The sequence below is a fragment of the Hypomesus nipponensis genome, chromosome 22 (assembly GCF_054491055.1).
Source record: "Hypomesus nipponensis isolate SF chromosome 22, ASM5449105v1, whole genome shotgun sequence".
NCBI lineage: Eukaryota > Metazoa > Chordata > Actinopteri > Osmeriformes > Osmeridae > Hypomesus > Hypomesus nipponensis.
Genome location: NC_140382.1, coordinates 4,513,009 through 4,526,865, shown reverse-complemented (window position 1 = coordinate 4,526,865; position 13,857 = coordinate 4,513,009). Strand labels below are relative to the sequence as shown.

The 13,857-nt window shown below is 53.0% G+C and overlaps 1 protein-coding gene across 1 annotated transcript in view; it reads left to right on the top strand.

Moving 5' to 3' along the window:
* LOC146236050 (breakpoint cluster region protein-like) overlaps window positions 1-13,857 on the top strand; it is a 60,167-nt gene that overhangs the window by 25,339 nt on the left and 20,971 nt on the right. Inside the window, 3 exon segments of the mRNA XM_084687083.1 lie at window positions 9,669-9,853; window positions 11,860-11,964; window positions 12,308-12,493. Coding sequence (XP_084543209.1) covers window positions 9,669-9,853; window positions 11,860-11,964; window positions 12,308-12,493 — 476 coding nt within the window.

The following is a 13,857-nucleotide window of genomic DNA, read 5'->3' as shown; positions in this document are numbered from 1 at the left end:
TTTCCGGTAGGAAGCAGATTAAGAGCGCGCGCACCCCCGCTCAGGTCTACCTCCGAGCTTCCTGTGCTCCGCTCTGGGTGCTGTTGCCAGGGAGACCAGACCCTCAACGAGATAGCCTGGACCTGGGGCAGCTTTTCATTCAAGTCTCTCGTTCATATCCCTGTCTTGACACAATGAGACTCCAGTGACAGCCGATTGGCTGCTGGCCATTAGTTCACTGCGTGGAAAAACACACTGACTGTGTGCGTGTCTGTGTGCGTGTCTGTGTGTATGCACGTGTGTGTGTGTGCATGTGCACGTGTGTGTGTGTGTGTGTGTCAGGAGTCTCAGGAGCCCAGTCCGTAACCTTCAGGAGCCAGTCAGAGGAAAGAGATAATTGAAATGCCTTTCTTTGTAGCAACTTGCTTTTTTCATCCAACTAATTATTCGGTGTCCTTATTCTTGAAAGCTCTTCGTCCATATGAGTGTGTGCGGGGGGTACTTCTGTTCAAATTCCACAGTGTGTGTGTGTGTGGAGGTGTGTTTCGTAAAGTGGTGCGTGTAAAGTAGCAGAGATGAAGCAACTATTTGTGTGTGTGTTGGAGTGTGTGCCCGGTTCAGTCTCTGAGCCTCTGCGTTTGACGAGGGCGGGTGGCGATTGATGCCATGAAGGAAGAGTGAGAGCTGAAGTCAGGTGGCTGATTCTGGATGGCTGCAAGCTGGCATGGGGCCAGCGGGGGTGGGCAGGGCTGGCACATTTCCAGCTGCCCTCATGGTCATAGTATAAAATACCTGCGTCATAGGCCTTAAAGGTTCACGATGTAACATGTAAAACAATTGCCGAAAGGCACAATCTGCCTAAAACTATTTATTATTCTCCCGTGGAAAATATAAAGATGGATGAATTCAAATGTCCTATAATTCCAAGTATGTTTTATTAGCTTGCTACCGTGGCACTTATTGAAGTGGGAGCCATTGTGTCATTCCTAAGGGAAGGGTACTAAATACACTTCCTGTTGCTTCCTGGTTACCAAGGCAACAGCCCCTAGAGGTCTGTGTGTGGTAGAGCCTTGTTTCCCCAAAGCTGGCCAAGCCACAGAGAAAGGGAGAGCCGACAGCTGGGAGTCGACCGGGCCTGGCTGGGGCAGGCTGGGCCAGGCTGAATGTTTGACTGGAGATTAGGACAGATCTGGGTCTTTTGTACAGGACTGTGCTGGTAGGTGATGATAAGACCCAGTGTTTTCTGGGGCTCACAAACCAGGAGGCGGGCCAAGGACCCTTTGGTGAACTCTGATTGGTGGATGAGCCAGTACGGTTTGTTCTTTCTGTCAGTTCGTTGACCCGTTGGGCCATTTAGCTGTCCATCCGTCGGTTAGTAGTGAGTGTGGTTGGTAGTGAGGGTGGTTGGTAGTGCGGGTGGTTGGTAGTGAGGGTGGTTGGTAGTAGGGGTGGTTGGCAGTAAGGGTGGTTGGTAGTGATGGTGGTTGGTAGTAGGGGTGGTTGGTAGTGATGGTGGTTGGTAGTGATGGTGGTTGGTAGTGAGGGTGGTTGGTAGTGAGGGTGGTTGGCAGTAAGGGTGGTTGGTAGTGAGGGTGGTTGGTAGTGAGGGTGGTTGGTAGTGATGGTGGTTGGTAGTGATGGTGGTTGGTAGTGAGGGTGGTTGGTAGTGAGGGTGGTTGGCAGTAAGGGTGGTTGGTAGTGAGGGTGGTTGGTAGTGAGGGTGGTTGGTAGTGAGGGTGGTTGGTAGTGAGGGTGGTTGGTAGTGAGGGTGGTTGGTAGTAGGGGTGGTTGGTAGTGAGGGTGGTTGATAGTGAGGGTGGTTGGTAGTGATGGTGGTTGGTAGTAGGGGTGGTTGGTAGTGAGGGTGGTTGGTATTGATGGTGGTTGGCAGTAGGGGTGGTTGGCAAGCCTATGCCCGTCCCCATCTCCCTGCAACCAGAGCAGAGTAGCAGGGCCCGCCTCAGACAAGCCCACAGCCTGGAACAGGGGTCATATGGAGTACCATGAAGTGGGGCCGCACGCGCACACAGAAACACACACACCTCCCTGCCTATCACTGACACACTGAAGAGCAGACTAGTCAGGCCGCCTCTCTCTCATTGGACAGCACCATGTTCCATACCCAGCCTGTAGGACTAAGCGCAGATAAAAAAATCCCTGGTTTTGGAGTGGCTGCTTGCACAACCAGCCTCAAACACTATTTTGCCTGGGAATAGCCCGTCTACAGCACGTGGTCCAATTGATAGATATGCTAATGCAGTTATTGGATTGAACCCTTCTCCCCCACCTGGCCCCCGCCATTCCCCGTTCTCTTGGGAATCGTAGAAGCTCCCACTGGATAGGAGGACATGTGCTTCATGACCTCTGACTTCTCCCCCAAATAAACTGAGCGCTGACGCCCCCACCCTGTCAGAGGGCCGGTGCCTGTACCCTCCCCAGCCAATGGCCGTGTGTAACATAGCTAGACAGGGCCGCCTCTGACAAGGAACAGCACTGTTTTTCTTCTACACTTTTGTTGTTTTATCTGCCAGAACACAGCTGGTCTCCCACTATCAGTTCACACCACCTATTAAACACTCTTCCTCTCTTCCGTTCTTTTCCATCGCTGGCTCTCTCTCTCTCTCTCTCTCTTTCTCTCTCTCTCTCTCTCTCTCTCTCTCTCTCTCTCTCTCTCTCTCTCTCTCTCTCTCTCTCTCTCTCTCTCTCTCTCTCTCTCTCTCTCTCTCTCACTGTTTCTCTCTCTCACTGTTTCTCTCTCTCTCTCTCTCTCTCTCTCTCTCTCACTGTTTCTCTCTCTCTCGTCTGTCCGGGTGAGGAGATACACAGATGGGGGCACGTGTGGTTTTGCTGGTAGTCCGACGAATGAAAGTGTCAAGTAACACACAGATAAATTAACGAGCCTGCCCTCTGCTTGTTCGTGGACCCACACACACATCCCCGCGCACACACACACACACACACACACACACAGTCAGAGAACCGTTGCTACGGTGCTCACAGTGCATTAGCCGGGACGTCAGTGGCCTTAAGTGGGCCCTTAAGATTTACTGCAATGGTGAGATTGCAGGCAGGCTCCTGCAAAGCCCGACGGGAAGGTAAAGAGGAGAGAGAAAGAGATTGAGGGAAGAGAGACCGAAGGAGCGGGAGAGAGAACGTGCGAGAGCGAGAGAGGAAGAAATGGGGTGAGATGAGATCCAGAGAAAAAGTGGGGGAGACAGACATTTGCCTGACTGACGGCACACGTCCTGCAGACATGAAAATGTACCCAGCCAAGTCGACAGCGAGGAGGAACCTGAAGGCATTAGTACACATTCATCAGCATTAAAGCTGCTGCACTTAGAGCCCGGCCAGATACACTGCTGCACTCCCCAAAAAACTACTTTTCCCATAATTCACCATTTTTGCTTTTTTGGGGGGCCCCAGACAGAATTCTTCCTCATACATTAACGAATCCTGCTGTGGAGGCAGCAGCTTATGAGCTGCATTCATGTTCCAGAGTTTAGCGGGTCATTAAGCCTACTGTATTATTAATCGTGTGATTTTGCCACAGTTTCTGAAACGCTTACTTCGGATGTGGGCCTGGGTAATGGATCTCTCTGTCTGTGCTAATGACTCGAGTGGCTGTGGGAGGGAGTTCAGGGTATCGGAGCCGTGTTGAAGGTGGTTGAAGCTGATTGAGACACACAGGCCCAGAGTCCGCAGAGATAACCGGGTGGAGCACACGTTTCACCTCATCAGAGAGATAGAGAGAGAGAGAGAGAGAGAGAGAGAGAGAGAGAGAGATGAAAGGAAGGAAGGAGGGAAAGAGGAGGGGGGGCATGGCAGACCGAGAGAGAGAATAGTGGAAGGAGGGAAAGAGGAAGAGAGAATTCCTTAGGTGACGAGAGAAAAAGCGAGGGACACAAGGACGAGGAATATGGGGTGGGGGGACCCCCCCCCCCCACCCGATTGTGTTTCCTCTAGGGGCGTGTCTGTCGTGGGTCGCAAGTGGGGGAGGGGTGAGGCTGGGGGGGGGGGGGGGGGCTACTCTACCTCTCCAGACCCAGAATGTCAGACACCTTCCTGCCTCCCTGTCTCTCTCTGGCAGGGTGACTCTTTATCCAATTGACCGACTAACTGGCTGTCTTTCTATCTGACTGGCTGTAATTTTGACCTGACTAGATGACTGTCTTTCTAACAGACTATCTGTCTTTCTATCTGACTGGCTGGTTGCCTGACACTGGTATATCTCCACTGAAGGCGGTGGGTGTGAGGGGAGATGGAGGAGGCGTCTGTCTCCGTGTTTGTTTTTAGAGCCTTGCTTGGGGGACTTTTCTCCTCTCTAACCTTGTTATCCATGATTCAATCACAAGGAACTATTTCGGAAAAAAACTCAATCACTTCACTCACCGCACACCCCCATCTGTCACGGTGATAGCGAGCTAGCTGCTACACAGTGATGTTAACCAGCTGCCCCAGTGACAAACCTGCTTCTAGAACCTTCACTGGAACAGCAGACTTCTTTCTAACCCAATTGCTCTCATCTGCAGACTCTAACAAATAGAGGGGCTGCAATGTTTTCTGGGATTTTGAGTCCATTCCAACACTCCAGCATGATGAAAACTCCTGACAAACTATAGATCATGTGTTATCCCAGCGGTGTGTCTGTTGTCACCATGGTAACAGCAGAATGGTGTTTTTAACCTCCACAGGGTTGCTGTTGGTTTACTCCCGGCACTGCCGCTTTTGGCAACGGCCCCAGTGTTCCACCTTAACCACCGATGTGTTACGCCGGCATGTTTCCATAGATATTAGTGCTGCTAGCACAACCATGTAGGGAGATTACTTCCTGGAGACGGGTTGTCTGATGATGATTCATTATTCAATGTGTTGATTATCTGAGACAAAGCAAGAAAATGGACGTCTAGACATGAGACAGTTGACCGGTTTGATGTATGAATAGGTAATCTGGGTTTCTAAGGCAACTGATTATGGGATAGCCTTGATTCTGGATGTTTCTGTGCAGATGACACAGCTTGTGGTGGAAGTCTGTAGTAATTATGGTGAGAGAGAGAAAGAGCCCCTCCCATCCTGAGAGTTTGTGTGGAGATGAAGGCGCTACTGTTGGCCGGGCCGGGCCAGGCCGGGCCGGGCCCGGCTAAACTAGGCCAGACCAGGTCTAGCTCCACCCAGGCATTTCATGGCACCGCCATCCCATAATAACATGACAGGCCGAGATGCATCTGATCAAATTAGCTGCCGTCAAGCTCGCTAACGTCATGGGATTACCACGGCAACACTGTGATCAAGTTCATTTGGTGCCATCGGTTGCCCCCGGCGATGCTGAGGCTGAGAGCCTTCAGTTTAATTTTCAACGCTTTCCATTTGCGCTCCCTTCTTTTTTTCCCCCTCCCCTTTTTCTGCGGGGTTAAATTGGCTCCAAATTGGATATTTAGGGGATGGAAGGACTCAGGGGTAAACACCACCCTGTCTCTCTTTCCTTGAGGCTACTCCCGGTGCCTTGCCCCCCCCCCCCCCCCACGCACACACATGGCCACACACACACACAAAGTTCACAAGGGGCCGTCCAATTTATCTTTCCCATCCAGACCTGCTTCTCCACCCCCTCCTTCCTGATGAGCTCAGCGTTCCAAAATCCACTGGCTACCCCCCCCCCGTGAATGGGACCAGTCATAGGGTGGGGGGCAGGGTGGCGGGGGGGGGGGGGGGGGGGTCACAGCAGGGTATACTAATGGAGGCTGTCCAATCTCTGATTCCATTCTCATCCTCCATTGTAGGGTGGATTAAGGGCAGGGCCTTGAGGCGTTGCAGCGCCACGCTCAGCTGTGTGCTGCATTGGCTGGCGTGGGGCAGTGGTGCTCGTGGTGATAGTGGTTATGGGTTATGGGGAGGGGCGGGAAGGGAGGCGGGAGAGTCCTCCTTCTTTCTACTCCTCTATAAAAGCTGGAGGAGATTTACAGCCCCCCCACCCCCACCCCCACCTCCTCACCCACCTAGTCCTCGTAACCGTCCTGGAGTGCGAAGGGAGGTGGGGTCAGGAGAAGCCGTTGGTCGGATGCCGCCTCCTCCCGGGCCCTCTGTCTTTGTCTTCTCTCGTATTCCTCTCTTCGCTGTCCTCGTCTCTCTCCGTTTCTCTGTGTGTTCATCTGTCTCTTCCCCTTCTCCACCTTGTGTCTCTCTCCTCTCGTTCTCTGTCTCTGGGAGAAGCTGGGCTCAGGCACGGTCTTCTCCCCTCTCTCCTGTGCAGCTGAGAGTGCGTGTGTTTGTGTGCTCGCTGTACTAACAGTGGGCGATGGTCTTCCCAGATGTGAATCCAGCAGTGTGCGAGTGAGTTTGCCAGCAGACAAATGACGGACCTGTTCAGGGAAGACATGGTGGAGGGGGGAGGGGGGGGGGGTAGGTTGGGTCTGGGGGAGAGAGAATGAGAGAGACACAAGGGTGACTCAGTCTGCTTTCACTCCAGAGCCAGAGGTCTTCCTCCTACGACCAGGGTACTGAGGGTATTGTGCGCGCACACACAAGCATGAGCACACACACACACTCACACACAGACGCATGCACCAACGTACAAACAGGCATTTAAACAAGACTGCTATGTGGGAGCCAGCATCAATGGACCAGTGTCACATGACACCGTTCAAGCTCCACCCACGGGTGTTTTGGAGAAGACCTGTGCGTTGCCATGGCTGCAGAGCACCTGCTGTCTCTCGTGTGATTGTAGATTTCCACCTGCGGGAAAGAAAATAACCTCTCCCCCCCCAACCCCCCCTCCCAAAAAAACAGTGTCCATGCCAACAATGTTTAACTGTCGTTTTGTTCCGTTGGCGATGATGCGAGTTCTGCCCTCTGCCAAGTGCTCCGGGGGGAAATCAATGTGCAGGTCTTTTTTTGGAGGAGAAGGGTTTGTGTGTGTGTGCGTGCAAGAGAGAGACTGAGAGAGAGAGAGAGAGAGACTGAGAGAGAGAGAGAGACTGAGAGAGACTGAGAGAGAGACTGAGAGAGAGAGAGAGACTGAGACTGAGACAGAGACAGAGACTGAGAGAAAGAGAGAGAGAGAGACTGAGAGAGAAAGAGGGACTGAGAGAGAGACTGAGAGAGAGACTGAGAGAGAGAGATTGAGAGAGAGACTGAGAGAGAGAGATTGAGAGAGAGAGACAGAGAAAAACTGAGAGAAAGAGAGAGAGACTGAGACTGAGAGAGAAACTGAGAGAAAGAGAAAGAGAGAGAGATTGAGACTGAGAGAGAGAGAGGGACTGAGAGAGAGAGGCTGAGAGAGAGACTGACTGAGAGAGAGAGTTAGAGAGAGAGATAAAGACAGACAGACAGACAGAGAGAGAGAGAGAGAGAGAGAGAGAGAGAGAGACAGAGACAGAGACAGAGACAGAGACAGAGACATAGACAGAGACAGAGAGAGAGAGAGAGAGAGAGAGAGAGAGAGAGAGAGAGAGAGAGAGAGAGAAGGAAAGAGAGAGAGAGAGGGTTAGGCAGGAAGCAGGAGTTTCAGGAGTGTGACCCGACTGAGGATGAGTGCAGCTGTGGAGAGGCTGCCAGCAGACAAATGGTGGACCTGTTCAGGGCAAGAGGGCGATCCGTCCGTCTGCAGGAAAGAACAGAGGGAGGGAGACAAGGAGAAAGAGTGAGAGACTGGAGGGGTTGAAAACTGAGAGAAACAGCATACAAAGCTATTGGAATACTCTATGACTACTGTAATAGTGTTGTAGCCATACCGTAGTTCTTGTATAATCCTTCAAGCACATCTACACCATAGGACTAACTCAAATCATATGACTGGCAAGCTGACCTCATGTTCAATACATACAAGGCACTCACCCACCTGCTCACACACTTGTGCTTAAATGAGACTGCGATGTGTGTTGGCCATTTAGTTTGTCTGCTGTGCTCTGGACAGCGGACACTAGGCCTACATCTGTTCTGCACACACACACACACACACACACACACACACACACACAGCCCCTGAGTGTTCCTTTGGCAGTGCCACGCATGCCCTCTCCAGTGGTCTCTCTATGAAGTGAGTCTGTGAGTGGCCTGGCCCCTTGGCACAGCTGGCCTGGCCGCGTGCGCCCCCACCCAGACAGCCTCTTACTGTTCCTTCACATTGGCACCCCTCGCCCTTGACGAGCCGTTGGCACGGCAGCCGGCGCGCCCACTGCCCCGCGCGCCGGCTGCCGTGCCAACGGCTCGTCAAGGGCGAGGGGTGCCAATGTGAAGGAACAGTAAGCGAGTGCGTGTGTGTCGTTGGATGAGTGTGTGCGGGTGTTTGAGCCTGTGTGTGACACACTCTGCCCACGAGGTCCGTCTCATTCGGGAGACGGGCCACGGATAAGGAGAGACGGAGAGAGAGAAGGACGGAGTGAGAGAAGGAGGGGGAAAGAGCAAAGGAGGGCCGCACGTGCAGCCGGTGTCTGAGGCAGAGACGATCCTACTCCCAGACTTCAACCTAGAGCTTCAGAAGATCCTGTCTTGAGAAAGAGACTCAGGCTAGGGATTAGGCTTAATCGGTGTTACAGAAAGCGCCGCGTCGTGTCCGAGATGGATACAAACTGGAAACGACGATGGGGGGGGGGGGGGGGAATGAAAGTTGCAAAAACGTGCCTCCCTCTCGCAGGCACCTCATCCCATTTCCACGCTCGGTGGATCCAAGATGCCTTCATGGAATATCTTATGAACATTTGGTATTCGACGGTTTTTTCGTTGTTGTTGGTCTGATGCATGCAGAGCTTTGACAGGAAGACTCAGGAGGCTTGTGTTTTATTAGTCGTTTTTTTCTTTTCTTTCCCTGTGTCATGTTTCTTTCATGCTGCCCGTCTGACAGCAGAGAGGGGAAGCTGCGAGTCGTCTGTGTCTCACTGTCAAGACTCCTCCTGAGTTTGGGGGGAGGGTGGAAGAAGAGGAGGAGGAAGGGGGGGGGGTAGACTGATTGTGTGTCGTGAAAGAGAGGGAGAGAGAAACAGAGGGAGAGAAACTGAGAGAGAGAGAGAGAGAGAGAGAGAGAGAGAGAGAGAGAGATGCAGAATAAATGGCGAGAGAGAGACTCTCTGAGTCAGCACAGAGCTCATGAACCATAGCCTGTTCTCAGGGAGAGGTGTGTGTGTGGGTGCATGTATGTGTGTGTATGTTCAGTCGGGGATACGAATAACTTCCTCTCAGCCTTTCCTTGCTCCAGTTTTCAGAATTCCTGACTGTTGCCCCCCATGAATAAAGCATTGGGCCTTGGCAGGTTACCTTCTCAAAGCTCAGTGTGTGTGTGCAGCATGTGTGTGTGTGTGTGTGTGTATCTGGACTCTGAAACATGCTGTATAGGAACTATTCAGATTACCTGACACCTCTTAAATACATTTTACTGGCAAAGAATAAAAAGCATTATAAATGTCACCTTTTAGTAATTTAGCTTAATATCACATTGTTACATAAACAAACATTGTGTTTGTTCCATGAACAAAATGTTGATGTAAATTTGATTTGAGAATACAAAAATGTGTTACCAAAAACTATTAGTTTATTGTTTTGTTTTTTAAACCACTTTTTACTCATCTTTGCCAGGGGTGCCAAAAATACCGTCGTTGACTGTAGCTGTGTACGAACTCTGACAGGTCACAGCTGCGTTTAATCTCCACCAATGACCTGCCAGCACATTGTTGACTGACGCCTCCTCTCTCCAATCACAGAAGGCCCCTTCACGGGAACCCCTCCCACCTATGGCTACGACGCGGACCGGGCGGAGGAGCAGCGGAGACACCACGACATCCTGCCGTACATCGACGACTCCCCGTCCTCCTCGCCGCACCTCAGCTCCAAGAGCCGCAGCAGCCGCGACACGCTCTCCTCAGGCTCGCTCGAGTCCTCCAAGTCGGTATGTGAGCTGTCCCACAATCCTCCATTCACCCACTGCCTTTGCCCTTTAAAGGGAAAGGCCTCTCTCCTCTGTTTGATTTATCCGCTGCCTCTATATTCTTACTTGTACTATTCTAACTATGAAGCGTCGCTCTCTTCAACAGTTACCATAGAGAGACCACCCACTCAAGCACACACACACTTGGACCCTTTTCCCAGCATACGGGAGTCATACATGATGCTACGAGGTTTGCAAGCACAGGCTCTTACTAGATCAGCTCTATGGTGGAGTTGGTGTTCAAATGTGACACATTCTTTGCCCATCGGAGAAAGTAATCGCATCCGTGGCTATAAAGAAAGGCCTGTGACCCCGCCCTCAAGTCTTGCCTCAGTGGCAGAGTGAGCACCTGTCACATTTGATTGATGGCTCAAACCTGCCAATAAACGATGAGTCCCCGGGCTGCACCTAACCTCTGACCTGCAGGGTGCAATTCAGAGGAAGTCCAGCTCATACTCCAACATGCTCCTGTCACCCCCCCCCAGCGTATCGGGACGTCACAAGCACGAGTCATCCCCACCTCCAGCCTTCTCCCAGAGTTCCGTAAGGCGGTGCCCAAGCAATGTCATCCTGCCCCCCAACCTGCCCCCACCGCACACACCGCGCCCAAGGGGAGAACGTTTGTGGTCGGACGCTCGTGGCCGTCCCCGGCTCCAGCTGACGTCTCTCTGGGCCGATGGTCTTCACCCCCCTCACCCCCCTCACCCCCCCCTCAGGCTAGGGCTACTTCTCCCTAATGAGCCCTGTCTGCCTGTCTGTCTGTCTGCCTGGGACATGCGTCTCGCTCTCCTGACAGACAAAAGTCACACAGAGATGCAGTGTGGCAGATGTCAACACGTTGGCGTTAGCCCCGTTAGCCTCGAGGCCCCCACGGGGCCGTCCCTGTCAATGCCCGTCTCGTCCGCTCCGTTCTGAGACCGGAGGGGGGGGGGGGGGGGGGTTACAGAACCGTCGCTCAGTCACTCTCTCCCCGCATAGCCAGGTGATTCACCGACTGGGAGAACGAAGGCGTATTTCGGATGTAGAGAGGTCTCATTAAAGATGGAAGAGGATGATAGTGATGTCCACATTAAATATGAAAAAAAAATAAAACAAGACACTTATCATGCCCCATTTTTCTTCCTTTCTTTCCGTTCCCCCCCATTATATGAAGTGACACACCACTATCCCCCCCCCCCCCCGCCCCCCCCCCCCACCACCGCCCCCTCACCCCAACTCCCCATTCCCTGGCGTCTCTGCTCTGAGAGGGGCTCATTAGTTGCCGCAACAATGAATAAAACATCAGTCTGGAGATGCAGTTACCCCCCCCCCCCCCCCCCCAAACACACACACACCCGCCCCCCCCTCCACCACCCAAGCGGGGGGCATCAGGGTCTGAGGAAACCACAGACACACGTGCGTACTCTCCGTCAGTGGGCTGAACCTGCGTGGCTCTCTGAGGCCATCCTCTCTCTCTCCCCCCATTCACACGGTGCCAGCCCGAGGCCCTCTCTCTGCGCAGCCCCTGGAGGCCTTGTCAGTACAAGACGTAGAGGGACCATTGTAGATGATAGTCGAACACTCAGGGGAATGCCATACAAGGGATTTGAACCTCCAAAGTTGTGATTTATTTATCTCCTCCCAGCGTACACGGCGCTGAACCAAACCAGGCCGTTATGGAGCTCAGTAGTCGTACGAGCAGTGAAATGTTTAATCCTGTCTCCATCTGTATAAACAGGAAGCCGATCAGAGCTTAAACAGACTTATGGGTACTGTAGCCCCTTTTGAGCATAAACTGTGACACTCCCCCGGAGTTACTGACTGACATCTGCTGTCTATACAGCTCGTTGTCTTCTCTTCGTGTCTCCTCTCCTCTGGTTTGAGAGGTGTGCTGAGGTCGTGGAAGGCTCAACGTGTGTGTCTGTGTGTGTGTGTGTGTCTGTGTGTGTGTGTGTGTCTGTGTGTGTGTGTGTGTGTGCGCCCCCCAGACGGAGCTGGACCTGGAGAAGGGTCTGGAGATGAGGAAGTGGGTCCTGTCTGGGATCCTGGCCAGCGAGGAGACCTACCTCAGCCACCTGGAGGCGCTGCTGCTGGTGAGCTGCTGCACACACACGCACGTGACCACGCGCACGTGACCACGCGCACGTGACCACGCGCACGTGACCACACGCACGTGACCACACGCACATGCAAACAGACATGCCGACACAGATACACGCGGAACAGGTGTAGTTGCGTTGCTCATCGGCGTCGCCTCCTCCCGATCTTGCCCGTATTGGAGTTCGAGCTCGCAACCTCCGACCCCCTTTTACCAACACCGCTTTAACCAGCTATGCCACCGCAAAGTTAGCTCTTTGACGGCGCGGGTCGGAGATATTTACACGCTCACACCCAAAGCCGCACACTCACTGACCCCCTCCTGACCTCCTTCCCCAGCCCATGAAGCCCCTGAAGGCCGCTGCCACCACCTCCCAGCCCGTGCTGTCCATCCCCCAGATAGAGACCATCTTCTTCAAAGTGCCGGAGCTCTATGAGATCCACAAGGAGTTTTACGACGGCCTGCTACCCAGGGTGCAACAGTGGAGCCACCACCAGCGCGTCGGAGACCTCTTTCAGAAGCAGGTGAGGCACGCGGAGCAGACTAGGGGGGAGGGAACCTTCTGTCAGTCAGACAGCCAGTCCGAGAGACAGCCCGTCCGAGAGACAGACAGTCAGTCATACAGACAGCCAGTCCGAGAGACAGACAGACAGACAGTCAGTCATACAGACAGCCAGTCCGAGAGACAGACAGACAGACAAGCAGTCAGACAGTCAGACAGTCAGACAGACAGAAGACTAGTTACTGTTAAGAGATACCTTGTCTGTGTGTGAGGTCATGAAACCCCAAATTCGACAAACTCCACCCCAAACGGGACAGGAAGGACTGTCCACTAGGGGTGCGTTGTACCTGACAGGATGTCTCCCTGGTCGTCCCTGTCCTCCTCCCTGACCCAAGGTCTGCTCACGCTGACAGAAGGACTGCCAGCGGAGACCACTGCTAGCGCCTCTCGTTCTCTGCCCTGTCCTCGCCCGCCCTCCCTCCCTCCCTCCCTCCGTCTTCTCCTTTTCTCTCTCCCCATCCTTCCCCTCCTCCACCACCACCCTCCCATCTGGCTGTCTTCCGACCATCTCTCCCACTCCCTCCCACCTCCCGATCTCTCCGTCTCTTCTATGTCAACCCCCCTCCCTCCCCCCGCTCACCCTCCTGTCTTCTTCTCTCCCTCCCTTCTCCTCACACCCCCCCCCCCCCCACCCTTCTATTCCAGCTTTCTTCCCTCCCACCACCACTCCCTCCTCCCCTCAGTGCAGGGCTACCAGATTGGCCAGTGCCAAACATACACCGGGCTTATTCGAACCATTTACACAAAGGCTCAATGTGGATACACGTTTCACTTCCGTAGAGATCCTCCCGTGTCCAGTCAGCGCTGTCATGAACAGGACACACACGAACACACACACACACACATACACACTCTCAAACATACACACACATCACATGTGACACCGCTGTCTATTTAGCCAGGCAGATGAGAGATGACGAACACTACACTGTGCTTTGTGTCTCTAAGAAGCTATAAATAGGCCTGCGTAGCACTGGGGCAGCAGATCCTCGTCTCTGTTCCTCTCCCTATTAACTTGACTAAGCTGACTCCCTCAAGGCCAGAAGGCAGAACACTGTGTTTGTCTCTTGCCACCGTAAAAGCAGGCATTCGAAATACTACACTTCGGTTTTTTTCATCTATTCGTGAATGTGTTTTTTTTCGTGTGGTCTCCAGCGGTTTGTCTCTGTCCTTTCAGGGGTCTTTGTCTGGTAGACGCGATGAGAGATGGCATCCGAAGCCGTGTCACATCTGCCTGGAAGAAGGGTGTTTTTAGAAACCGATTGAACAGAGAGTCGCTGGCGCCTTCTCCCTCATTTTCTCCCTCTTTCTCTCGTTTACTTTAAG